This window comes from Sapajus apella, unplaced genomic scaffold (assembly GCF_009761245.1).
Source record: "Sapajus apella isolate SASKATOON/1434 unplaced genomic scaffold, GSC_monkey_1.0 scaffold8, whole genome shotgun sequence".
NCBI classification, from domain to species: domain Eukaryota; kingdom Metazoa; phylum Chordata; class Mammalia; order Primates; family Cebidae; genus Sapajus; species Sapajus apella.
In genome coordinates, this window is record NW_022436948.1 from 3,619,438 (window position 1) to 3,646,570 (window position 27,133).

The window sequence follows — 27,133 nt, forward strand, 5'->3', positions numbered from 1 at the left end:
TACCTGGGCCCTTTCTTTTTATGCGTTGACCTAGACAGTCACGCTGCACAGGTAAAGCCGGCTCCTCCTGTCGGCTCCATGACTGTCGTCCTGCACTCTCAGACCTGGGGAGCAAACTGGCACATGGTGGCTGGAGGTTGTGAGGTCTGCAGTAATGCAGCCCCTGGGACTGACCGCCTGCTGCCCTTCCGGGTGAGCTGGGGTGGGGAGTGCGGGCTGGATCTCCGCTTTTCTGGCTGGTGCTGCTGCCGCCGTTTTTCTCCTGCTGGGAGACGAAGCTCATGAAAGAGGTTCCTTTAGCAGAGGGCAGGGGCTCCGGGGTCAGCAACCTGACCTCGGGGATCCCACTTCCTGCCCTTTGTGGAGACTTCGCTGCGGCCCAGCTTGTCAAAAATCGCAGGTGAGCTTGCTGAGGAGCCGTCTGCATTTTCCATGTTGCTGACAAGCACAAAAACGTCCTTAGATTTTGGTGGGTTGAAACCTGCTGGGCCCGAGGACAGCAAGGAGAAAACGTTTTCATTTCTTGGGGTGCAAAAACACAAAAATTCCCAATTTTTTAATTTTTCAGCCAATGGGAATTTAACACTTCTTTGTTTTGTAGAGACGAGGTCTTGCTATGCTGCCCAGTGCATTAGTCTGTTCTCATGCTGTTAATAAAGACATACCCAAGACTGGGAAATTGATAAAGAAAAAGAGGCTTCATGGGCTAGCAGTTTCACACGACTGAGGAGGCCTCACAATCATGGCAGAAGGCAAAGGAGGAGAAGATCACTTACGTGGCGGCAGTCAGGAGGGTGTGCGCAGGGGAACTCCCGTTTATAAAACCGTCAGATCTCCTGAGACTCATTCACTACCACGAGAACAGCATGGGGGGAAACCGCCCCCATGATTCAGTTATCTCCACCTGGCCCTACCCTTGACATGTGGGGATGGCAATTCAGGGTGAGATTTGGGTGGGGACACAGCCAAGCCACATCACCCAGGCTGGTCTGGAACTCCTGGCCTCAAGCCTTGCTACAGAAGGTGACACAGTTCCCGGAACCCACATGTCACTTATCTGGGGCTGCCAGCTGCCTGTGCCTTGCCTTTGCAGACAATGGTCTCAGAGCAGAGCACTCTGACCATAGCCCCTTCCTCAAGGAGAGACTTGCTCCCAGCAGGGGCATTCTGTAGCACACAGCCTGTTTGCAGGTGCAGCATGGGGCTGCCAGCCTCTCGAGAGGGTCTGTAGGGCGGGCAGAGGCCTGGGGAGTCCAGCATGGAGGAGCCCTGGATGGAGGCTCCCTGCCCTGACAACTGCCTCCCCAACTCACAGAATCCCCCTGCTGTGAGGTCTGTCTCCTGAGCCCTCCTAGAAAGTGTTACTTTCAACTAAAAGCTGGCGAAGCAAGGGTTTTTTTTTGTTTGTTTTTGTTTTTGTCTTTTTTCAGTCTTTAAAAAGATGAGGAGAAGGCATGAAGGAGGAAGAGTGATGGGGGTGGTCCCACTGGGGTCCCCGATCCTGAGCTGCCTCCCCCCAGGATGCGGTGCCCATGAGTCCCGCACTTACCTCGTTGGGCTCCCAAAGCCAGACGTCAAAGGTCGGCTTCCGCAGGGCCTCGACAGTCTCTGGAGAGAGCAGATACTGGAAAGGACAGGAGCTCCGTGTTAACCAGGCGCCGGGGGCCCGCGGTGCCATGTGCGTGCCGGGACACTTCTCTTTCTCCCATTCTCTTTCAAAGGCGCCTGTGTCAGACTCACAGGCCACAGCCTTCTGGAAAGGACCAGTGCCACGGTGGAAATCCTATCAGTGGACGCCAGGGGCAGGGCCAGGGGGGCGGGGGAGGGTTCGGGGTGACAGAAATGTGCCGTATCTTGCTTGTGGTGGAGGTCAGAGGACTAAGCAAGTTTGTCAAAATTCACTGTACTCCAGACCTAAAGAACTACTGCGTGTAAATGAGACCTCAAGAAGCCTGATGAGAAAATGGACAACAGCTGGGCGCGGTGGCTCAAGCCTATAATCCCAGCACTTTGGGAGGCCGAGGCAGGCAGGTCACCTGAGGTTGGGAGTTCAAGACCAACCTGGCCAACATGGTGAAACCTCATCTCTACAAAAATACAAAAATGAGCAGGGCATGATGGTGGGTGCCTGTAATCCCAACTACTCGGGAGGCTGAGGCGGAAGAATCGCTTGAACTTGGAAGGTGGAGGTTGTAGTGAGCTGAGATCACATTATGGCACTCCAGCCTGGACAATAGAGTGAGACTCCATCTCAAAAAAAAAAAAAGGACAATAAAGTGAAGTGGTGGTGGGTGGGGATTCACTTCGCATAAATTCAAATACCATCTAAGAAGTTATTCTGAGAGGCTGGGCGCAGTGGCTCACGCCTATAATCCCAGCACTTTGGGAGGCCGAGGCGGGTGGATCACGAGGTCAAGAGATCGAGACCATCCTGGTCAACATGGTGAAACCCCGTCTCTACTAAAAATACAAAACATTAGCTGGGCATGGTGGCACGTGCCTGTAATCCCAGCTACTCAGGAGGCTGAGGCAGGAGAATTGCCTGAACCCAGGAGGCGGAGGTTGCGGTGAGCCGAGATCGTGCCATTGCACTCCAGCCTGGGTAACAAGAGCGAAACTCCGTCTCAAAAAAAAAAAAAAAAAAAAAAAGAAGTTATTCTGAGATGCTCCTGTCCAGAACCCATCCCTGGTTTCTGCTGAGAGCTTGAAGAGCAGGCCTGCTGACCCGGATGGTGCCCTGGGGCTGCTCCTAAGGACATCAGGCTTTAGGTTAAGCTGTCACAGGACAGAGGCTGTGGCTTTAGACAGAAGACAAGAACACTGCTTGGGCATTACACATTCCTTGTCTTCTCCTGGGTCTTACGGGATATTTGTGTTTTGTTTTTTATAAGGGAACAGATCCAGAGGGCTGACACCTTTGATTTTGGATCTAGGTGTGCTTCACGACTCCCTGGGGCAGGATCACAAGAAGTGTGGGGCATATTTTGCAATGGAAAAAGGACTAATCTCCATTCAAAAACCTCAGATAAGGCCGGGCGCAGTGGCTCACGCCTGTAGTCCCAGCACTTTGGGAGGCTGAGGCGGGTAGATCACCTGAGGTCATGAGTTTGAGACCAGCCTGGCCAACGTGGTGAAACTTCGTCTCTACTAAAAATACAATAATTAGCCGGGCATGGTGGTGTGAGCCTGTAATCCCAGCTGCTGGGGAGGCTGAAGCAGGAGAATCACTTGAACCCGAGAGGCAGAGGTTGCAGTGAGCCGAGATCGTGCCACTGCACTCTAGCCTGGGCGACAGAGTGAGGCTTCGTCTCAAAAAAACAACAAAAAATACCCAACCCCCCCAAAAAAAAACAACAAAAATTACCCAACCCCAAAACCTGACAACATCCAGGGCACTGTTTGGAACTGTGTGGACAGAGTCGCTGACTAACGGACACCAGCGGCCCACATGGAGGCTCTGGAAGGCTGTCACTGCCTGAATGGCAGGCAGCCGCAGAGCCCACCGTGTGCCGCCCAGGCCTCTGCGTCTGTGCAAACCGTGCCCCTGAATCTTAGCACAAGAACACATTAAAAACGAACTGGGCTGGGATTTTTGCCTGCTTCCTAGCTGAAGGCGTTGAGAGGGTGACAGCATCTTGAGACCCTCCTTTTGTCATTATTTAAAAAATGCCATTGCTACCTCACCAACGTCACAGCTTCTCTTATAACTAAGAACACTTTTGTGCAAAACAGCAAAACTTGTCAGGACAACTAAGGATTGCTCAGGGACCAGGGCCAAAGGAGTGGATCCAAAAAAATGTTTTAATTAAATTTTAAAGAATTTAGTTAAACATTAAAGTTCTTTAATGTTTGAGTGTGAAAACTATTTACCAAGGGCAGCTCCAGGGGCCGGGCGGACAGCAGCACAGAGCTATTACCGCCTTTCAGGGGAAGGTATGCTCTGGGATCGCTTTTGCTAAACAAATGTCAGAGAAAAAATACTTTGCCTCAGAGTAACCCTGACCATCCGCAGCCTGGGGCCAGGAGGGGCTGTTTACGGGGGTGTGCACACAGCACCCCGGGCCGCAGGGCCAGAGCCTGCCAGAGCCGCTTCTGGGCTGGAATCTCACCTTACCTTGGGGTAAGTGGGAACATCACGTCGAGGAGTCAACTTCTTGTTGTTATCCAAAAAACTGTACTTACAGAGGCAGCTGGCCCTAGAGAGAGGAGCAGAGATGAGCTGGGGTCCTGCTGTCTCAGTCCGGTGGAGCCCTCGGCAGGGCAGCAGCAAGCGACAAACCCAAACCCCCAAGCTCCGGGTGGGCTTATTTGCTGTGGGAGAGGAAGTCAGGGTGGCAGGGACCCCTCAAGCGAAATCCCCGAGGCCCTGCCTGGACCTCTGACCTCACAGTGGGCTCTTGGAAAACACACAGAAAGTCAGATGTTGAGGGTTATCTTCTCCTTTAGACAAGTTTCTAAAAAACCTTTTCCGCATGTTTTCAAAATGAAAACACTCATTCTAAAGAATCTAAACAACACGGTAATAAGGTAAAAAAGAAGCAAAGTAAGAAAACTGAAGTCCTCACTTTACCCATTTGTCTCCTGAAATCCTATACTCTGGAAATCACTTCTAATCGTTTGGTTTATCTTTCCAGGATGTTCTGAAGTGTGGACACACATGGGTGGCCACTTATACCTTTTAAAAGTATTTTAATTTTTTGTAGAGATGGGGTCTTGCTATGTTACCCAGACTGGTCTTGAACTCCTAGGTTCAAACGATCCTTCTGCCTCAGCCTCCCAAAGTGCTGGGATTACAGGGTGAGCCACTGCACCCCAATCCTTTGTACCATCCCTCTTACCCCCATGCCGGCAGCGTCTCGCTCTGTTGCCCAGGCTGGAGTGCAATCATGCAATCTCAGCTCACTAAAACCTCTGCCTCCTAGGTTCAAGTGCTTTTCCTGCCTCAGCCTCCTGAGGAGCTGGGATTACAGGCGCCTGCCACCACACGTGACTAATTGTTGTATTTTTAGTAGAGACGGGGTTTCACCATATTGGTCAGGCTGGTCTCAAACTCCTGACTTTAAGTGATCTGCCCGCCTCGGCCTCCCACAGTGTTGGGATTACAGGCGTGAATCACCCCACCCAGCCCCTTTGTACTTTTAAACAAAGATGGAATTGCACCAAATTCACTCTGCTGCAACTTGCTTTGTCACCTAACACATCATGAACTCATCCCAAGCTGCTGCACAGAGCTCAGCTCCATTTTCAAAGCTCCTCCAGGGTGTGGCTGAAGCACACGTTAGTATCCAGTCCCCAGTGACACACTTTTAAAATGTTTCCAACTTGCCCTGTTACATGCAACGTTAACAGATGAATTTTCTGCCTGACTCCATTTTCGTTTAGCACTTGGTGTCGAGGTATCCCACACAGGAGCAGGGCAAAGTGAGCCAGGTGTGTTTCGGAGGGAAAGCCGCCTTCTGCCTGGGCAGTGTGCTGGCTGCAGGGTGGTCCCTGGAAGCTGAAAGAGGAGCGGCTGCCCCAGGAGGCCTAGCTGCCCTTGTGCCCCTGCAGCAGAGTGCCTGGGGGGAGGGGGTGGGCTGGGTGGATTTGGGGACCCTCTGCGGCTGTGCACTTGCTTGGAAGTGACCAGGCTCCCTGTGTACTTGGACGACAGTAGGTGGGGGTCACGCCTGGCCTGTGTGACATTCACCAGGCTGGGGGGCACTCAGGGAGCTGAATGCAGCTGAAGCTCCTGCAATTTGTAAATAAAGCCCCATCTTCAGGGAGAGCAATTTAATACTGCACTGTAAGAGCCACATAGAAATTCATATCCTTGGCTGGGCACAGTGGCTCACACCTGTAATCCCAACACTTTGGAAAGCCGAGACAGGTGGATCATGAGGTCAGGAGATCAAGACCATCTTGGCTAATATGGTGAAACCCCATCTGTACTAAAAATACAAAAATTAGCTGAGTGTGGTGTCATGTGCCTGTAGTCCTAGCTACTCGGGAGGCTGAGGCAGGAGGATCGCTTGAACCTGGGAGGCAGAGGTTGCAGTGAGCCGAGATCATGCCACTGCACTCCAGCCTGGGCGACAGAGTGAGACCACATCTCAAAAAAAAAAAAAAAAAAAAAAAAGAAATTCGTATCCTCTGAGCCCACACATCTGCCCTGGGGAATTTATCTTAAGAATTAAACAGGAGCAAACAGCTCTATGCACACAGATATTCATCGTGGCTTGATTCGTTGTAACAAAAACACAAAACTGACTAGAAGCCACCTGAATGTCCCCAAATGGAAAGTAGTTTAAACCACCACAGTGCATCGCTTCATGGACTATTATGCATTAGGAAGATAATCACGGATATTACGTGGAGTGAGAAAACTTTACACGAAAAGGGGAAATAAGAACGCTATGCACAGTATGTACTGAAAGCTAATGCTGAAAAATGACCAAGCCACAGGGAAGAAAGAGCACATTGGGTCGGTTTAAAAAGAGTGCCTGATTGTGGCCTTCTGGGAAAATCTCTGAGCTGTATGCTGGTTACATTTAATCTATTTATTGCTCACAAGGCCATTAGTGAAAAAGAGACCACGAAACAGCATGTTACAGTTGTTTTTCAAAACAAGATATCTATACACAGAAAAACATCCGGAAGGCCTTGTGTCCAGATTTAAACGAGGGACACTGTCTGCCGTTGTCATGATGGGTGCCCACCCTTCAACTCCCGTCAGCAGAGCTTGGAGGTTTTCCAGCGAGCATGTGCTATTTCCAAAGCTAGAATAATACACAGATTTCCTTTCTGGAAAAGAGACTTCTCGCATGCCGCTGTCTCCTCCCCGTGATAACCTCCGCACTACAGACTCACGTGGTCGCCCTTCCCTCTGCTTTCACGCTTGAAAACCTGTCAGAGTTGCTACCACAGTTTGATGTGTAGGGGGAATTCTAACAGATTCAGCAAGATATTAACAAAACCAGCCAATAACATGCACCAATCAAAGGGTATCTACTGTCACCCACTAAGCAAGAATTCCATGGACACATTTCCGAGCAGTGCTGAACGTTGTCCGTGTTAACTGCGACAGCATGAGTGTGATTTCTTTTCTGCTTTGCTCTTTTGTGTAAACATTCGCACACGTGTTGTCTCTAAGTCTTCTGCGTTCCCTGGGAGGGTTATGGAAGTCTTCACCAAGCAAGACAGTTTGACTGTGGGAATCCTGCGGTTTCCCTTGCAGATAGATCCCAGAGCTGGGAGCAGAGAAGGGCCTGCTGGGGCTCCCCGACCCTGCCTGGCCAGGCAGCCCCTCTCTCTGCATCCTGTTGCCATGGAAACCAGCGTTTTCAGCAAACTGAGCAGCTGGCACGGCGCCCTTTCTTTTCATCCTATTTGAGGCTTATTTTTGCTTTCATTTCCTAGGGTCCCCACGCCCCCTTCCCCCTGGGGCTTGGGCCAGTGCACAAGGCCATTTGTTTGGGATGAAAGCTGAGCCCTCAGTTGCCACCCCAGGCTCCTGCAGGCTCCCCAGCTCTGAGCAAACCCCACATTCCATGCTCTGATCTCTGCCTGGCACAGTGCTGGGGGCCAGAGTGGCCGTGGCCCCCAGGGTAGACCTGCCCCGTCCCTGTCCTAAGTGTCAGCTGGCAGTTGGGCCTCTGTCGTCTTTGAAGGAAAACCTGGAGAAACCCAACTCATGACTCTCAGGGGACGTCCGCTTGCTCCCGGGTGCTGTGTCTGGACCCCGGTGCTGCTGCTGGTCCCAAGGGGCAGCTTCTGGTGGCTCCAGACCCCTGGCTCCGAGGCCCCACCGGAGTGTGCTATGTGGGCTGAACGTAGGTCCACACTGCAGGCTCACACTCGTCCTCTGGGCGCATGGGGCTGAGCTAGATCCACCCTGTCCAGGGCCTCTATTCTCCTCCCAGAGGCAAGACTGTCCAGGGGCCTCTGGCTGGGCTGCCATCTCGGGAAGGGGCCGCCCCCAAACCCCTGCTGCACCAGCCTTTTGCAGCTCCTCTGCCCAGCCATCCGGGGAAGTCCCAGCTTAAGCCTGGTCCCAGGGTCCCCACGTTGCTACAGGGCTCTCATGAGTGAGATACAACCCTGCTGCTGGCAAAGACAAAAGGCACCAGGTGAACAGCTCAGCGTCTCTATTCCGAGTTCCTTTCTACACAGAGAAACAGGAAGGGGTTTGGTGTGTGGGGGCTGCTGGATCTGTGACTAGGGCCCGGGCATGTGACGAGCTGGGGATGAGACCAGAGCCCAGGAGGCTGGATTCGTTTTTTCTCAATGTGTTGGTGACGCTTGAGATTTTTTACCCTGTTCTGTGTTGGACGCAAGAGCCTCATTTACCTGTCTCTCACCTACTGGGGAGGCCGCCAGAGCTGTCAGCTGAGAATGTCGCCTCCAGAAGCCAACGGGGCACCAGGAAGTCTCATTCTCTTTGGTTTATGGTGCTGTGCGTTCTAAAAATGTACCCCTGGAGGAAGTGCCCCCCGCAGCCCAACGTGCCTGACGGGGCACCTGGGGGCTGAGATTTCACTGGAGCTCCTGGCGGCTTCCTCTGCGTGTTCTGGAATCGGTGTTATCTTCCCATGTGGTGTGTTATGGGCTGAACTGTATCTCCAGCAACAAGTCATATGCTGAAGTCCTAACCTTCCTGCCTGTGAAGGTGACCTCATTTGGGGACAGGGCTGTTGCAGATATAGTTATGATGACGTCATCCTGGAGGGTGACCCCATTCCGATAGGATGGGTGTCTTTAGAAAAAGGGGGAAATCTGGACAGAACAGATGGGAGCACCAGGTGAAGAAGCAGGCAGAGACCCCCAGGCCAAGGGATGCCAGGGATTGTCACCGGCAGCCACCAGCGGCCAAGAGAGGCCTGGAAGGACCCACTCCTGGGGTCTTTAGAGTGGACAGGGCCTGCTGGCACCCCGATTTTGGACTTGTGGCCTCCAGAACTACGTGGGAATACATTCCTATCATTTTAAACTGCCCAGTTTATAATAATTCGTTATGAAGCCCCAGGAAATGACAATAACTTTGATAAAACAAATTCTCCCCCTGCAACCTGACCTGCAGGACCGGCGCACACCAGGAACCACGCCAGGAGCAGCGTGAGATTGAGCCCTCGCCTTGCTTTCTCCAGAGCGGGTGCCTGTCAGACGTGGAGGGGCAGGACTGGCGAGGCGGGGAGCTGTCTTACCACTTGCTGCTGCTGTGGGTGGGCAGCAAATGCAGTCGTTTAAGGGAGAGAGGCTGCATTCTACAAACACCTCCAGAAAGTGCTCAGGGACACACATTTGTGGGTGAGGGGAGCCCTGGGAGGTATGGCCTAGCTCCAGACACGCTCCTCAGGGCGGTGGAGTTCCCCAACCCACAGGGAGCCCCCAGGCTGCTGTGCAGGGAATCTGGTTTCAGGCTGAAGACTAGAACTCAGGTTTTACCCTGTTCCTCTCGTGCTGGTGGTGGGGCCGGAAAGCCTTCCCTGTTTCACCCACAGCCCCCATGTGAGGCAGCACGGTACTGGGACACTACCCTACTGCCACGGCAGTGTGGCACCTGGGCACAGGGGACGGCCAGAGGGGTGACCCAAGCCGCATAGAGCTCACGGCCAAGGGCGGTGCCACAGGTAAAAGTGATGTGTGTCTGAGGCTGCCAAGCCGGATCTCAGCCTTGGGGGCCCAACTCCGTGGCCACTCCTGTGCAACGTGGGAGCTCCTCCTAGGCTCACAAAGGAGGGACTCTGTCTCTCATCCCTTCAAGAGCCTCCCACCACAGGAACGACGAAGATGGACTGTTCACTGTTTTCCATGGTCACAAAGTATGGCCCTGCCTTTCCCTAAGTCAGCTGGACTGAGACGTCCCTGACTCCAAGTGAGTCCATGAGTTCACAGGACAGACACGTGGCATGGTCCCTGTAGGACTCGTTCTCACGTGGCTCAGACAAGGCCTGCTTCCTTCCACTCGGCTTTCCTCCCTGAGGTCTGGACCCCAGGGCTTTGAGGGGACCAGGTGAGGACCCCTGGCTTTCCCCTTACCTTTTGCCTCCGAGACCCTTCCACCTGCCACACTCCCTCACTAAGCAGATTACCCTGGAGTTTCAAATCAGGGAGTGATCGTCAGCATGCCAGGCAGCCCTGAGCCATTGAGTGCAATTGCCCGGGGCCGTTTCTCGGCTCAGGAATCCCCATTAGATTCCGCCAAGGCTGGCCCGTGGCACCCTGGGGAACCAGGAGCTGCATCATATGCCAGTGGGCTATGGGCTGGCACCAGCAGGCATGGAGGCAAAGCCAGGAGGTGTTAGCGGGTCCTGTGTGCCCCTCACTCAGCTCAGCGCCCGCACACAAGTGCTGCACTCTGCTCATCATCACTGGTGTCTCTTTGATACTATGTGCATTTCCATCCCCAGTTTGGGCGAGGTTCATCCACACATGTCCTGACCCTGGCTCTAATAAAGAGTCCTGCTGTACAAAAAACTGACTTTGGAGGTAGCATCGTGGAGGCTGTGGCATTCTCCCCTCAAGTCACAGCTCCTTGGGCCCCCGCAGCACCTGTGAAGGATGGCTGCTCCTGGGAGAATGACTTCGGTGTTCCTAATGGCTGGAGCCCTCGCTGGACTGCAACCTCATGGGAATATCACATAGGGAATGGGGTTCCCGGGGGCACCAGGAGGCTCATCCCCCAAGTGCCTTTTCTCTTTTTGTTCTGTCTTTAAAAATGAATATCAACTTATTCCAAGCTGGATACACTGCTCCTAAGGCTTGGATCTGCAGAAGGAGGACTCCCCTTTCTGCGAAGTCGTCTTCCTAGCCCCTGTATGTGCTCCTTTTTTTTTTTTTTTTTTGATACAGAGTCTTGCTCTGTCGAGCCCAGGCTGGAGTGCAGTGGCGCAATCTTGGCTCACTGCAACCTCTGCTTCCCGGTTCAGGTGATTCTCCTGCCCTCAGCCTCCCCGGTAGCTGGGGTTATAGGCATGCGCCACCACACCGGGCTAACTTTTGTATTTTTAGTAGAGATGGGGTTTCACCATGTTGGTCAGGCTGGCCTCAAACTCCTGACCTCACCATCTGCCTGCCTTGGCTTCTCAAAAGTGCTGGGATTACAAGCATGAGCCATTGTGCCGGCTGCTCTTTTTTTGTTTTTTCTTTTTTTGAGACAGAGTCTTGCTCTGTGGAGCACAGGCTGGAGTACAGTGGTACGATCTTAGCTCACTGCAACCTCTGCCTCCCCAGTTAAAGTGATTCTCCTGCCTTAGCCTCCAGAATAGCAGGGGTTATAGGCGTGTGCTACCACCCTGGCTAATTTTGGTATTTTTAGTAAAGATCGGGTTTCACCATGATGGCCAAACTGGTCTTGAACTCCTGACCTCAAGTGATCCTCCCGCCTTGGCCTCTGAAAGCGTTGGGATTACAGGCGTGAGCCACCGCCCGGCCCCTATGTGCTCTTTCGTTAGAAGCAAGCCACACCACTGACAGGTGGGTGGCAAGCAGGGTGGCTGTCTCCATGCTGCGTTCTCCCGAGCCTGAACCACCAGACTTTCTTTTGGAGAAACAAAGCCCACAGCCCCAGCCCATCTGGAAAGAAAAGCCCTCCCCAGGCCTGGCCGTCCGCGGCCCCAGCGCAGACCCTACCTGCTGCTTCTGGCCGCCAGCTCCTCCTTCATCTTCTTAATGTCACTCTTGCATTTCTCAATCTCCACCACTTTTAGTCCTTCCACTGGTGACAGAGAGAGACAGCAAGGGCGTTACCATGGACGAATGTGGACGATCTCTCAAGGCTGGTATCTAAGGGCTCCCTGAGGCTCCTGGGGAGGAAAATGGCTTGGTGCAGAGGTTCCCCACTCCTGCCCTGGCTGCTGAGACTCAGGTTTTGCCCGGACTTCCCCCCTTAGCTCAGCCACATCTGACTCTAACCACGCAGACACGTGCCGTGGCCAGGGCTGCACCACTGCATCCCTCTGTGCCATTCCCAGAGGGCCGAAGCCCCTCCCCACTCTCCACTCCCTGAATCTCAACTCTGGCACCCACTTTTTGCTCCATACCCCTAAGCACCAGCTGAAGACATGGGACAAAGAAGTCTTTTATCCCAAAAGGAAAAGGGGGAAAATGTGGCGCCAGAGCATTAAAATGCAGCAAACGGCAAAGCGTTCTCAGCGAGGATTACAGCCTCATTAGGGGAAAAGCTTTTCATTGTGAAGTTATTCCAGAGCAGTTCACCAGGAGAAGCTGCTGACTTGAAACAGAAGAGAAATGGGCAAGCAAGGCCGAGGATCAGCAGAACTTGGGCGTGATCACATTCCTGGCGTTGAAACCGCCTTTGCAAAACTATGACTGAGACAGTGAAACAGATCTAACTTAACCAACTCCATCTTGCTTCTAACCTCCAACTGTCTTTGTTCATTCCTCGGCTGAACTAACTTTGGGAGAAACTTAGTTTGTAGTTTACAGTTTAAACGAAGATGGTAACAGCCCCTTCCCAAAGCAGACCTCCTTCTTGCCTGGGGACGAGACTAACATTAGCCACAGGATTAGAAATGATGGTTTCGGAGTCATGCAGCTGGAGGCTACAAGATGCTGCCCCTCCCTAAACTGCTCCTAAGATCAGTGCTTGAGACATTTTGCAGACCCTTCACTTATCAGCGGGCCCCACCCACATCCATAAACTGACTCTTCTGATCTTGTGGCCCCCACTCAGGAACTGACTCAGTGCAAGAAGACAGCTTCAGCTCCCTCCGATTTAATCTCTGACCAATCAGCACTCCTGGCTCACTGGCTTCCCCCCTCGTACCAAGTTATCCTTAAAAACTCTGCTCCCTGTATGCTTGTGGAGACTGATTTGAGGAATAATAAAACTCTGGTCTCCCACGCAGCCCGCTCTGGGTGAATGACTCTTTCTTTTCTTTCTTTTTTTTTTTTTTTTTTGAGACGGAGCTTCACTCATGTTACCCAGGCTGGAGTGCAATGGCGCGATCTCAGCTCACCGCAACCTCCGCCTCCTGGGTTCAGGCAATTCTCCTGCCTCAGCCTCCTGAGTAGCTGGGATTACAGGCATGCACCACCATGCCCAGCTAATTTTTTGTATTTTTAGTAGAGACGGGGTTTCACCATGTTGACCAGGATGGTCTCGATCTCTTGACCTCGTGATCCACCCGCCTCGGCCTCCCAAAGTGCTGGGATTACAGGCTTAAGCCACCACGCCCGGCCATGACTCTTTCTTTATTGCAACTTCCCTGTCTGATGAATCTGCTCTGTCTGGGCAGCAAGGAAGGCGAGCCCCTTGTGGGGTTACAGAGTCCCACTGCAAAGGTGTGCCTCAACAGTTAGGATACTATTTTTCAACCAAACTGGAGCTTCTGCCTCCAAGAGAGTGTTAAACTTCAAGATATTCACCCTTGGCTGACTGCATGCTTTGCCCAGAAACTGCTGCTGTGAAGCAAGCAGCTTTGTGAGGCTTTTCAATTAGACTACTAGGAAATAAAAAAGATGAGCTTTGTTACTTTGTAACAAAGTATCACACCTCAGTTTTTATGCAGTAGGATACTCCCAGGATGTCACTCTGTTCCCCTTTTCATGAAGTTTGGCTCTGAATAACTGCTGAAGATAAAAAGCCAATGCTTTCTAAAGGAAAAGCCAATCAACTCAGAGCCTTTGGCGAGTTTGTAACAATTTCTTCCCACCCCAAGCAAGTACTGTGGCTCCAGAAAGAAATTGTCCTAGGGCAGTACCCCAGGGCAGCCTGGCTGGAATCAGCCTCCTGGGCGGGTTTTGGGGCATTTCCAGGGTCAGGGGTCAAGTAGGGGCATGGCTTCTTGGGACACTGCTTCTTTCTGCCCAGAGGGATGAGGAATCTGGAGGGTGAGATGTTTGGCTCTGGTTATGCTGATGTGCTTCTGTGCCATGGAAGCTTTCTCTGACCCTCTTCTACCCAACAGCAAGACGATGTGGGTCATGAAGTGCATGTGGCTGGAGCCAGTGTGGTTGCTGTCCTGATGGCGGTGTCCAGATGAGCTGCCGCTGGGGAAGCACAGGGTACCTCAGGTTGGGACGTTTTTGCCCAACCACTCGGAGTCCACATCCTCCTTTGGAGTGGGGTCTCCGTTTTCGCAAGCATCACCTCAAGGAAGTTGATGGATGCCATGGGCCATCTTCTGAGAAAAGGCACCCAAGAGCAATTTCGTGGATGGGGAAGCCCAACGTGGCCTCCAAGGGTACTCCTGGGCCTTGTCCAGACTGCAGGACCCCATCCATGTCCTGTGGGTTTGCCATTTGGACACTGACGTGAGCAAATACCCAGGTCAACATCAGTGGCAGGAAAGGAACTCCGTGTGGTTCACACATGGAAGGCGGCACATGCTGAGGTTAAGTAGATCTGTGGGCGGGTGGTGTGGACTGCTAACAGGGCAGCTGCGCCCTCTGTCCAAGGTCCTGGTCCACTTACGATGTCTTAAATGTCATTTTCCTGAATATAAAATATCCTATGATCCTTGTAGGAAAGGTTAATGTGTGTCCTTCTAGGCCTTCTGCCCTCTCCCGTGCTTTTTAAATATTCATCCTGCTACCTGCCTATCTATCTATTTACCTCTCTGCTACCTACTTACCACTCACTCACTCACTCACTCTCTATCCATCCATTCATCTATCCACTATCTAGCCAGTCATTTACCTTCTATCTACGAATTCATCTACTATCTATGCATTCATCTACTGTGCATTCATCACTATCTACGCATTCATCTTCTACCTATGCATTCATCTACTATCCATCCATTCATCTACTATCCATCCATTCATCTATCTACTATCTAACCAGTCATTTACCTTCTATCTACGAATTCATCTACTATCTATGCATTCATCTACTGTGCATTCATCACTATCTACGCATTCATCTTCTATCTATGCATTCATCTACTATCCATCCATTCATCTACTATCCATCCATTCATCTATCCACTATCTAGCCAGTCATTTATCATCTACTATCTATCCATTCATGTATCTACTATTTATCTATCTACTATCTTCTACCTATCCATTCATCCATCTGTGCATCTATCTATCCATCCATGTATGTATGTATCTATCTTTCTATCCATCCACCCACCTGTCTACCCATTCATCCTATTTATGTATCTATCTACCTATGTTCTATTTATCCATCCTATTTATTTTTCTATCCATTTTCTCTATCCATCCATTCTATATATCCTCCTATCTTCATTTCTTTTTCCATTCAAAAAAGACAAAATTCTTTATTTAAATCAACAAACTCATCTTCCTCAAGCCCCAGACCATGGTAGACAGCCCTCCCTCTCCATCCCCTCACCCCACCCCTTAGCCATAGTGAGGGGAATGGACAGTGAGAAGCCGTGAGGGCCTGTGCCAGGGAAGGCTGCCCCAGATGTGCGGTGAGCACAGTCAGTGCAGCTGTGGCTGGGGCAGCAGCTGCCACAGGCTCCTCCCTATAAATTAAGTTCCCGAAGCCAGCCACCGCTGTGGGAGAAGCATGCTTGTAGAAGCAAGGCGGGTCCAACCTCAGAAAGCAGAGGCAGCATCACTGATGCCCAGCCATGGATGGATGGAGGGCACAGAGCTCAGGGACAGAGCAGGCCAGGAGAGAGGAGAAGCATGGGGGTGGGGTGCTGAGGCCCCTACATTTTGATCCCAGGGGAAAAGAGCCCAGTTGGTCCAGTTTTGATGGGTATGGAGTAGGGAATGTATTAGTAAGCTGGGGGGAGGGGCTGCCAACAGGCACCCCAGAGGTGACAGGACAGGCTGAATCCCCACCCTAACGGAAGGGAGCTTGAGAGCTCTGGGGCTCTCTGGGAATGTCACTGCTAAAATACATATCTACATACATATTAACCATTTGTGGGACGGCAGGAGCAGGGTCTGGGGCGGGATCAGAGGATCCGGCGTGGCATCCCGTAGCCAGTCACGCGGTTGGTGCCCATCTGCGACCTGATCACTTCCTGCCCTCTTGCAGCTGGTTGTCTGAGAAGTTCCGAGGATTCTCCTTGGATTTCTTAGGGAACCAGTTGGGCTCCCCAGAGAAGAGTCCATCATCCCGGGCTACTGCCAGCCCACCCAGATTCATCAGCATCCGCTGCACACAGGCCATGTTCTCTCCTTCCCGGAGGTCCATGGTTTGGAAGATGTCAGTGGAGTGAATGCCATAGCGCTCAGCTGCCTGCAGGAACTGGGAGACCTGCTCCACCTGCTTGAAGGCCATGGTGGAAGCCTGGGCCTTCTTTACAGGGGCCTGCCCCTCGGGGTACAGTGCATTAATGAGCTCACATAGCACCGTGCCATCCTTGAGCCAGTTCTGGAAGTTCTCCCGCCCAGGCTGGGGCCGGCCCACATCCTTTGGGCACTGGGTGGTGATCCACTGGATCAGGATCTGCTCCAGGTCTGTGTCATGTTGCTTTTCAATCTTCTGCTGCACCTCCCGGCTCAGGCCATATGCAGGTCCCCTGTTGGCCATTCCAATGGGTGGCAGTGGCTGTGGGGAGCGTTCGAGCGGGCTGGAGAGCTGCGCCTATCTTCGTTTCTTTCTTTCTTTTTTTTTTTGTTGTTGTTTGTTTGTTTTCTGAGACACGGTCTTGCTCTGTGACCCAGGCTGGAGTGCAGTGGAACAACAATCACAGGCCACTGCAACCTTCACCTCCCAGGCTCAAGTGATCCTCCCACTTCAGCCTCCTGAGTAGCAGGAACTAAAAGGGTACACCACCACACCTGGCTGATTTTTGTATTTTTTTGTAGAGATGAGGTTTCACCATGTTGCCTAGGATGGTGTTGAATTCCTGACCCTCCTGCCTTAGTCTCCCAAAAGGTTGGGATTACAGGTATGAGCCCTCATCCAGCCTCTACCTATCTTTCTATTTATCCATCGTATCTATGTATCTATTTGTGTATATATGTATGTATCTATCATCTATCGTCTATCCATCCTGTCTGTGTGCGTCTATGTATCTATATATCTATTATTAATTTTAAAAGACAAAATTCCTTGTGTTTTCCAACTTGCCCATTTCACTCATCAGGAGATTAGGGGCCTTCCTTATATCAATGGCTGGCGCCCCAGCTCACATTTGTCTTTTTCTCCCCTAAGAAAATGCTTACTTATCATACTGAGCAGGATAAATAAATACCAAGGGCTTCATGTCAGTTCAGATCACATTTTTGCTGCTAAATCAGTTTGCAACAGATCTATACTTTTCCCACGTCCACATAAGGCTCTGTTTTAAGCTAGCTCATGGTCTGTGATGGGAGCATGATGTTTGATTGATGGTGCAGTCCACCGAGATCCGCCTCCCTGGCTACTTACTGCGGTGATATTAAAATCACACCTCTTGGGTGACGCAGCCCAGCAGCCCTAGTATAAATCCCAGAGATGCAGAATTTGTGGCAATTAAGTTTCTGAAAAGGCTGTTGGCAAGTAAATGGAAAGTGAGAAACAGGATGGCAAAAGCTGTGCATTCCTCAATGAAGAGAAAACAGGATGCCGTGAATGATGGGGCTGGGGGAGGGGCTGCGGGAGGGGGCAGAGGTGAGCATGTGGTGGGTGTGGGTGCCTGTGTCCCTGGGGTCCTGTCTCCTCACCCCCTGGCCTTTCTAGGACGCCAGGCTGCTGTAGGGAAGATTCCACAGCTCCCTTCATCGACCCATTCCCACCCCTGCTCCACCTCAACCCAGAGGGAGGGGCAGGCCGGTCCTGAGGGGTGTGGGGCCTCGAGTTGAGAGGTCTGCACAGACAGCAGCAGGACCAGGGAGCCTGGACGTCAGCTCTGCCCATCATGACCCCCTCCTCTGCCTTCAAAGGCTGAACGTACGCAGGCACTGACCACACACCCCAAACTGAAGCAGAGGCTCCCTGGCCCACTCGGCCCTGCTGGGGGCTGGCAGTCCAGCCCACAACTGCCTGTTATTCCTGCTGACCAGGTGCGGACCCTAGGATATGCCGGTGTGGGGACCAGGATCATCTGGAAACCCTGGCCTGTCCTCTTAAAAGGACTTTAAGCCAGACACGGTGGCCCACGCCTGTAATCCCAGCACTTTGAGAGGCCAAGGAGGGTAGATCACCTGAGGTCAGGAGTTTGAGACCAGCTTGTCCAACCAACATGACAAAACCTTGTCTCTCCTAAAAATACAAAAATTAGCTGGGCGTGTTTGCAGGCTGCCTGTAATCTCAGCTACGGCGGGGCTGAGGCAGGAGAATCACTTGAACCTGGGAGGCGGAGATTGCAATGAGCCGAGATCACATCACTGCCCTCCAGCCTGGTTGACAGAGCGAGACTCTGTCTCAGAAAAAAAAAAAAAAAAAAAAATGGACTTTAAAAGAGATTTTTGTGAGCTTCCACAAGTCCCAGGCCATCTGCAGGAAAAGCTCTAAGAGGGATTTTCTGAGAGACGCTGGCTTTGGGGGAAGCGGGCTCACGGGTTGGGAGAGCTGGGCCGTGCTCAGGAGGTCCTGTGCTGTGCTCCTTCCCCAGCCTCAAAGCGTCGGGCAAGAGGCCGAGAATCTGGCAGGCCCTTTGGCCGCAGAGCTAGTGAAAGTTGTTTAAAGACATGTATGAATAGGGCTGTGTTTCAACACTTCCTCCACGAGCCTCCCTAAAGAACCCGTGGAGAGCACACTTCCTGAGTGACAGAGGACAGCACGGCTTGGTTCTAGCATCCAGGCTTCTGGGCTGTTTGTATGCCCCCCCTCTCCTTCCGTCCGTGTTAAATTTTGCCCCAGGCGGTCAGCTCCTGCCCTGGCCCAGCTTAGGTTTTGGTCCAAGCCCAGAGCTCTGGGACAAAGGGTGGATGGAGCAGAGCTGCCCTGTGCCCCGGCCACAAACCAGGAAGGAAGGGAGTAAAGGGCCTGGCTTTAAAATCTCTTTTTCATGTTTCACCTCCAGGGAGGACGTGACGGGAGGGGCTTGGGTGTTCTGTTTACGAAATAGTCTTTAACCTAAGGGAAATCCCAGATCGCTGGAACAAGGCTAAACTTTTTATATCAAAAGGAAGAAGAGCTTTGAAAGTCAATGAAGAGAAATGAAGATATTTATATTCGATTCAGAGGAATTATACATTTAAGAAGCAGGAAGTTCCATTCAAGACAAGTCCACCACACGTAATATGGCTTTAAGGTGGCCAATTCTAGTGGATGAGTCCTCTAACTCAAGAAGCAGAAAACGGTTTGGCCAGGCATGGTGGCTCCTGCCTGTAATCCTAACACTTTGGGAGGCTGAGGTGGGTCGATCTCCTGAGGTCAGGAGTTCAAGACCAGCCTGGCCAACCTGGCGAAACCCCGTCTCTACTAAAAATATAAAAATTAGCCGGTCATGGTGGCGGACGCCTATAATCTCAGCTACTCAGGAGCCTGAGGCAGGAGAATTGCTTGAACCCGGGGGTGGAGGGTGCAGTGAGCCAAAATAGCGCCACTTCACTCCAGCCTGGGTGAAAGAGTGAAACTCCTTCTCAAAACACAAACAAACAAACAAAAAATAGCTCATAGCAGCTCATGAATAGTAGAAGAAGCTGTGTGCATATGTGTGTATGTGATCATATGTATGAATGTATCTGCATGTGCCTGGGTGCTTGCACATGTGTACATGTATGTGACATCCCGACATGTCTGTGTGATTTTACGTGTGTATATGTGAGTACATGTGCACCTTTCTCTGTGTGTGATTACACGTGCACGTACATATGTAGATGGGAGCATCTGCCTCTGGCCCCGGCCCCGCACCTGGCCGCCTTCCCCATCTGGCTAGCTTCTGGCAGCCGTGCAGGCTTGGGACTGACCTTTGGAGAAGCTGGCCATGTACTTCCCCAGTGGCCTGCGTGAGAGGCTCAGGTGCAGGCCCTCTCCTCAAAAGGATTTTCCCTTTCCGCCCTCCAGGCTTCCTCAAATGTCGGGGTATGTGCATCTTTGGGTGAAGGCTCTGCAGCCCTCGAAATCTCTCTGGAGCTCAAACTCCCTGTGTTCAGCACACGTGCAGGATCCTGGCCACCTCCCACTAAAGCAGACCTGCTGGAGACTGGGAGGCTGTCAGCCAGACGTGCCCTGAAGGATGAACCCAAAGCCAGGTGGAGGTCAGGAGAACAGTCCTGAAGTGGGGATGTGAGCTGCACGTGAGGGGAGGAGGCCAGCCAGGGGGACTGTGGAGAGGCTCCCCCCAACCTTGCCCAGGCCCTTCCCTGTCCTGCACAACCCCTAGACTGTCCCTCCTTCCCTGCTCCTTGGAGAGGTGAGCTTCAATCCCATGTCTGCAGTCCTGGGCCTCTGGTGCTGGAAATCAGTACGACTAGTAACACCCGGTTTTACCTGTGGAAGCACCAGTAATTCTGGTCTGTGCGGTGAGCCTGAGCGTGGTGGGTGAAGAGTGGGGTCCTCTTCTAGGCTGTCTACGTGCATTTACTAAGGGCCCTATGGGAAGATGCCTTCCCTCTGAGAAGTGAGCACTTTTGGAGAATTTTGCAGCTAGAACAGGCTACAGGGGAAGCTCCTCTGGGCCGTGGCCTTCAGTTACCTGCCACTTGGAGGCAAAATACGAATAGTTTTCCTTTGGGTTGGTGGTTATTCTCCAGGGTCAGTTATTCAAAGCTGCGCAGGGTTACTATTCATCATGTTGGAGGTGGCATCATTCTCTTTAAGAGTTTTGAGAGTTACGGCATGGGCTCTTCAGCTTGCCTGTTTGCACTTTCCGGGAAGAGCACGTGGCGGGAGCTGGCACTAGCTTCTGGGTGGGGCACAGGAGATGTGGGGGGGACGCCGAGGAAAAGCCCAGGCGCTGGAGAGAGGAGGAGACGGAGGAGGCACCTGCTGCCCTCGGGCATCTGCATGCTGGCCTGTGGTGACTGCGTAGCTTTCTGCATCTGTAAAGGTGGGTGACGACTCCGCACTAAGCCTTTTTTGCCCGCTTTGGCTGAAACCCTACCCAAGTTTGGAGAATTCCCTGTGACATGGGCTTGGTGGAAAGCTGAGCCAGCTTCCCAGTGCAGACTATGGAAGTGCAAACGCTCGCTGCAGTGGGTTGAATTGTGTCCCCCCAGAAAGATCTGGTCACAGCCTGCTCCCTGGACTTGTGAATGAATGGGCCCTGACTTAGAGGTACGTCTGTGCAGATATAATCCTTCAGGGATCTTGAGATGGGCCCACCCTAGATTTAGGTGGTCTCAAAATTCAAAGAGACGCATCTTTATAAGACCTGGCAGAGACAGCTTGGTGACACAGAGACATGGGAGAATGCCATCATGTGATGACACAGGCGGAGATTAGAGTGATGCAGTGTTCCGAACTCAGGAGTGGCAAAGATTGCCGACAGCCATGTGGGTGTAAGACAGAGGCTTGGAGCCTGCGCCCCTCACAGCCTCCAGAAGGAGCCAGGCCTGCTCACGCCTTGATTTCAGACTTCTGGCCTGCAGAGCTGCGGGAGAACCCATTTTTGTTGCTTAAGTTTCCCGGTCTGTGGGGCTTTGTGCGGCAGCCTCAGCACACTCACAGGCTCCCTTGGTCGGGCCTGCCTTGTAGCTAGATCGTTGGCGCATGGTCTGGCTCTGTCTAGATTTTTAACCTGAAGCCAGTGACCTGGAGGAGCAGCCTGATGTCTGCATAAGCGGCTATGGAGCCTCGAGGAGGGGCCTAGGTCCGGAGCGAGGAGTGCAGGGGAGTTGGTGTGCATCTGGGATTCAGAGACGGCAGCACGGCCATATGCACAGCGTCAGCTCTGCACGGGATTTGGGGAATTGTTGCTGCACAGCTCCAAGCCCTCCTGGGGATCCGGGAGCTTCCCAAAATCCTTTAGGAAAAAACTCCTTTCCTGCTGAAAGCAGCCACAATCAGCTTCTGCTGCTTTCTAACCTGTGTTATTAAGGAACCCTCACGGAGTGCCTGGTCCTCTTCGGCCAGCTATGCAGGGAGGTGACAGATCCCAGCAGGACAGGTAGCAGGCAGCTAGAGCAGCCCAGCCAGGACCCTGGGTGCCAGTCCCAGCTGTATTTGTTTTCTAATTTGCTGAGTGTTCTTGAGGTTACTTAACCTCTCTGTGGCTTCCTTGTCAACAATGGGGAAAACGAAACCGTGATGAAGATCCAGTGACTACATGCTTTTTAAAAACCGTCAACACACTTTGAAAAGTATAAATCTGACTATGCAAATCGTGTTTCTACTAATTTAGATGAGTCCGTTTTTGCATGATCCTGATTGCTTTTCTTGAAAATTTACAAGCAACACAAGCAAAATAGGAAAAGCGACATTTAGTTGGGTGTGGTGGCTCATGCCTGTAATCCAGCATTTTAGGAGACTGAGGTGGGTGGATCACCTGTGGTCAGGAGTTCGAGACCAGGCTAACCAACATATAGTGAAACCCTATTTGTACTAAAAAATACAAAATTAGCTGGACGTGGTGGCAGGTGCCCGTAATCCCAGCTACTTGGGAGGCTGAGGCAGGAGAATCACTTGAATCCAGGAGGCAAAGGTTGTAGTGAGCCAAGATTGCACTATTGCACTCCAGCCTGGGCAACAAAGCAAGACTCTTCCGTCAGGAAGCAAGGAAGGGAGGGAGGGCAGGAGGGAGGGAGGGAGGGAAACAGAAAGAGCAACATTCAGTCAATCAGGCAGATATTTTTTGGTGACTCTGCAACCCTTAATGGCCTCCTGTCTGGATCATTTATTCAGTTCCTAAGTTGGTAAATATGGTCCCTGTTAATCATTAACATTTGCCTTGTTAACAAAGAGTTCGCTTGTCGAGCTGTGAGTTAAACAGAATTGGGAGGCCTGTGGAATTCATGCATTGATCTTGATATTATGGATGACAACCAAAGGGATGGGTGACTGAAGTTGTGTTCTTCCCAGAATTTGAGCTTTTTGGTCATTGAATCAGGACTTGAATCGACACTCCGTGGCTCACTAGTCCTTCTTCTGGTTTTCTTTTGTGGTGATGGGAGGCTGTGTTAGGCTGCTCTTTTGCTGCTATAAAGAGAGACCCGAGGCCGGGCAATTTATAAAGCAAAGAGGTCCAATGGGCTCCCGGATCTGTGGGCTTTTCAGGAAGCCTGGTGCTGCCATCTGCTTGGCTTCTGGGGGGGCCTCGAGAACGTCCAATCACGGTGGAAGGCGACGGGGAAGCAGGAGGGTAGAGAGGTGCCACTCGCTTTTAAACAAGCAGATCTTGCGAGAACTCACTGCCTCGAGGACAGCACCGCGCCATTCAGGAGGATCTGCCTTGCTGACCCAAACCCTCCCACCCGGCTCCACCCCCAACACTGCGAATGACATTTCAACATGAGATTTGGAGGGGACGCACATCCAGACTGTATCAGAAACCAGACATAACAACTTCGTAGAAAATTCCAAAATTGTGACCCACAGGGTGCAGCTCAGTGTGCAGAGAATGTCTTCATTTACACAAAAAGAGACACAGACAAGGCCGGGCATGGTGGCTCACGCCTGTAATCTCAGCACTTTGGGAGGCAGAGGCGGGCAGATCACCTGAGGTCGGGAGTTCAAGACCAGCCTGACCAACATGGAGAAACCCTGTCTCTACTTAAAAAATACAAAATTAGGCGGGTGTGGTGGTACACACCTGTAATCCCAGCTACTCGGGAGGCTGAGGCAAGGAGAATTGCTTGAACCTGGGAGGAGGAGGTTGTGGTGAGCTGAGATCCCGCCGTTGCACTCTAGCCTGGGCAACAAGAGTGAAACTCTTGTCTCAAAAAAAAAAAAAAAAAAAAAAAAAAAAAAGAGAGAGACAGACAAGACACTCAGCAGAGGTTCTCAGAGGGGCTAAGCGTGGGAGGAGGGGGGTTTCATGCATTCATTTTTACTCTTTGGGGCTGCAGGAATGCTTTATACCATGAGCTGCATTTCTTTTAAAATAGAAATAAAATGCTTAGTCACTGTGCTAGCCTTTGTTAACATCAAAGGTAATTTTCCAGCATTTCACAGAGAAAAGATGTTCGCATTTACCTTCAGCACCGAACTCCTCCCTGTTCAAGTGTTTAATTTGAATAGAGGTTAAAGGACAGAGAAGCAAAAAGGAAACAAAAACCTCACTCACATTCCACGCGTTTCTCTAGCACGGCCAAGTGATTTGCGACCTCAGCTTTCAGTTCATTGATTTTGAATGCTCTAGGAATGAAAAGAGAGAGGAAAAATAACCCATGGGGAGGAATCAGGGGGTGCATTTGCCAAGCTGGTGGGCACATTTACTTCTGCAGACCTGAGTAGGGGACCCAGGCTTTCTGGGGAGGACACGTGGTCCTCCCTTTGCTCATGCTGCTGAGATGGTCCAGTCCTGGCGCCCTCCCTGGATGGCACACACACCTTCGGAGGACGTGTTGTGTTCTCTGGAGGCTCCAGCCCAGTCAAACAATCTGAAATTTTTTTTTTTTTTTTTGAGATGGAGTTTCACTCTTGTTGCCCAGGCTGGAGTGCAATGGTGCGATCTTGGCTCACCGCAACCTCCGCCTCCCGGGCTCAAGCGATTCTCCTGCCTCAGCCTCCTGAGTAGCTGGGATTACAGGCATGTGCCACCATGCCCGGCTAATACTGTATTTTTAGTAGAGATGGGGTTTCTCCATGTTGGTCAGGCTTGTCTCAAACTCCCGACCTCAGGTGATCTGCCCGCCTCAGCCTCCCAAAGTGCTGGGATTACAGGTGTGAGCCACCGTGCCCGGCCAATTTGAAAGTTTTTAAAAATTGTACCCATCTGCCCTTTTCACCATTTTAATTAACCTAGGCAGTAAGACACCACAGAAAAGTCAGTCTTGAAAATGTGGTGGAATGACTCAGATGAAAAGGCAGTCCCCTAACTACATAGAAGCTCAGTGAGAAAGCTTATTTTACAACAGAGCCAAGTCTTAGAGATGGTTCTCCGACCCCGGAAGAGCCGGTGGAGGACGTTCTTGACCGCATGAGCTCACATTCTAATGCACCCACTCCACACCATCTTAGGTCTAAGGTGAGCATTTCCTGGGCCCCATCCAAGCTGGTTTAGTTACAGAAGCTGTGCGGGAGGCTCCTCCAGGCAGGAGAGACAGCCATGCCTGGCGGCCAAGGCCAGCCTCTGTGCCGAGGCCCACCCTCGCTCTTAGAGAAAGCAGTGCCCATCTCTGGCTGGTTGTAAGTTCAGAAGACTCTGTACCTTGAGAACTGCTCTGCAACCTGCGCCAGCACACTCTGGATCAGTTCTTCTTTCTCTAGAGGCCAAAGAAAAAAGACAGATGGAACACGGACAAGAGGAAAAGACGCGTAGGCCATGGCGGCCCGAATCCCACGTGTTGGGACGCAGAGGCTGTGGCGGAGGAGCTGCCTATTACCTGAAGGCATGCGCCGGCCTTCCTGGCAGCAGCCCGGGGCTTCTCTGGACCTGGGCTCTTTCAAATGCTCCTTCCCTCCGGTGCGGCTCCAGGCCCATAGCCCATCTGTGCCTCAGTGGCCTCTCAGCAGCCTGGCAGGGCTTGTGGTTCTCCTGCCCTCGCACCAGCTATAAAAAGCAGGCAGGACTGGGTTTCTAGACACAGGAAGCTTCCTCTTAGTGCCCAGGTCTATTTTATGGGGGCAATTACTGTGACAATGTGAGTTCAAGGCACGTCTCAACACAGAACATGGTGTTCTCACGGCGGGTCTGCGGAGAGGAAGCAGGCCCGGGTCGAAGGAGTTTCTTCTCCCTTTGTTGCCTGGCCCGTAAAACTGGGCTGGGTGACTGGTTTTACAAGGTCCAGGTCCCAGGCGAAATGGAACCTGTCTGCTTTCCCGTTTCCTGACCAGGCCCAATGCCAGATACCGCCTAGGAAGCTGTAGATGCCCACAGGGCTGTCCCTTTCAGCATGGCGACATGCTGAGGAAGGGCGAGGTCTCTACTAGGTTCTCATGCCCCAGAACACCGAGAACCTACACCACGAGGCTTAGTTGTAAGTTTGAGTAATTTTTTTTTTTTTTTGAGATAGAGTCTCACTCTGTCACCAGGCTGGAATGCAGTGGTATGATCTTGACTCACTGCAACCTCTGCCTCCCGGGTTCAAGCGATTCCCCTGCCTCAGCCTCCCAAGTAGCTGGGATCACAAGTGCTCGCCACCACACCCAGCTGGTTTTTGTATTTTTAGGAGATTTGGGGTTTCACCATGTTGGCCAGGATGGTCTCCATCTCCTGACCTCGTGATCTGTCCACCTCGGCCTCCCAAAGTGCAGGGATTACAGGCGTGAGCCACTGTACCTGGCCAAGTTTGCGTAATCTTCTACGCTGACTTGATGTCTAATCCTCCATTATAACCAAAACAAATAAAACCAAAGCTGCCAAACAAGAATCTAACTTGGCAATGGGGCTCAAAAGCTAAAAATGTTCACAAGTGGCTGGGTGCAGTGGCTCACGCCTGTAATCCCAGCACTTTGGGAGGCTGAGGCGGGTGGACCACCTGAGGTCAGGAGTTCGAGACCAGCCTGGCCAACATGGTGAAACCCTGACTCTACTAAAAATACAAAAATTAGCTGGGCATGGTGGCGGGCGCCTGTAATCCCAGCTCCTGGGGAGGCCGAGGCAGGAGAATCGCTTGAACCCGGGAGGCAGAGGCTGCAACAGAAGCAAGACTCTATCTCAAAAAAAAAAAAAAAAAAAAAAAAAAAATGTTCACAAGCACTGACCCAGGTCCCATTTCCAGGAAATGATCACACATGTACACAGAGGCTGTTCATCACAGTGTTATTTAACGTAGAGGAAACGGTAACAAACTGCCTGCCCACCCGATGGAGATTCGTTAAATAAATGATGAGATAACTGTATCATCAGACATATATCTGGAATGGTATTCTACTATTAGAAATAATATTTTGAAAAATGTTCATGTCTGTTGTTAAAGTACAAGAAAAAAAGATTTTAAAACAGTAAATCAGAGTGAACCTGATTCTGAAGACACACTGGGAGAGTGTCCACCAAAGTAATGTAGTAGTCATCTTCAGTTGTTAAGTTTTATTACCTTTTATTTTAAAATTCTTGCTTCCCTATACCTTATGCATTCCCCCCTTTTCTTATACATTTTCTATAATTAAGATATTCATATCATTTAAACATTTTTAAAAAAACGAATCAGTTTAAATTAACTTCGCAACACCTCATCATGTCACCTGTCAGATGAGAGGGTAGACCACATGACCCCAGGTTTCCTCTGG

The 27,133-nt window shown here is 51.5% G+C and overlaps 1 protein-coding gene and 1 pseudogene across 3 annotated transcripts in view; both read right to left on the bottom strand.

The window, feature by feature from the left end:
• The window catches only part of PDE9A (phosphodiesterase 9A), a 108,547-nt gene that overhangs the window by 17,998 nt on the left and 63,416 nt on the right, over positions 1-27,133 (bottom strand). For both annotated transcript variants that reach the window (XM_032276779.1, XM_032276780.1), the window contains 5 exons: positions 25,113-25,167; positions 24,027-24,097; positions 11,611-11,695; positions 4,115-4,196; positions 1,550-1,624 (listed from right to left, as the gene is read on the bottom strand). In XM_032276779.1, the coding sequence (XP_032132670.1) occupies positions 1,550-1,624; positions 4,115-4,196; positions 11,611-11,695; positions 24,027-24,097; positions 25,113-25,167 (368 nt within the window). The remainder of the gene's footprint in view (positions 1-1,549; positions 1,625-4,114; positions 4,197-11,610; positions 11,696-24,026; positions 24,098-25,112; positions 25,168-27,133) is intronic.
• On the bottom strand, positions 15,203-16,547 carry LOC116550770 (annotated as a pseudogene). Its single transcript, XR_004268572.1, has one exon. The product of XR_004268572.1 is annotated as a transgelin-2 pseudogene (transcript).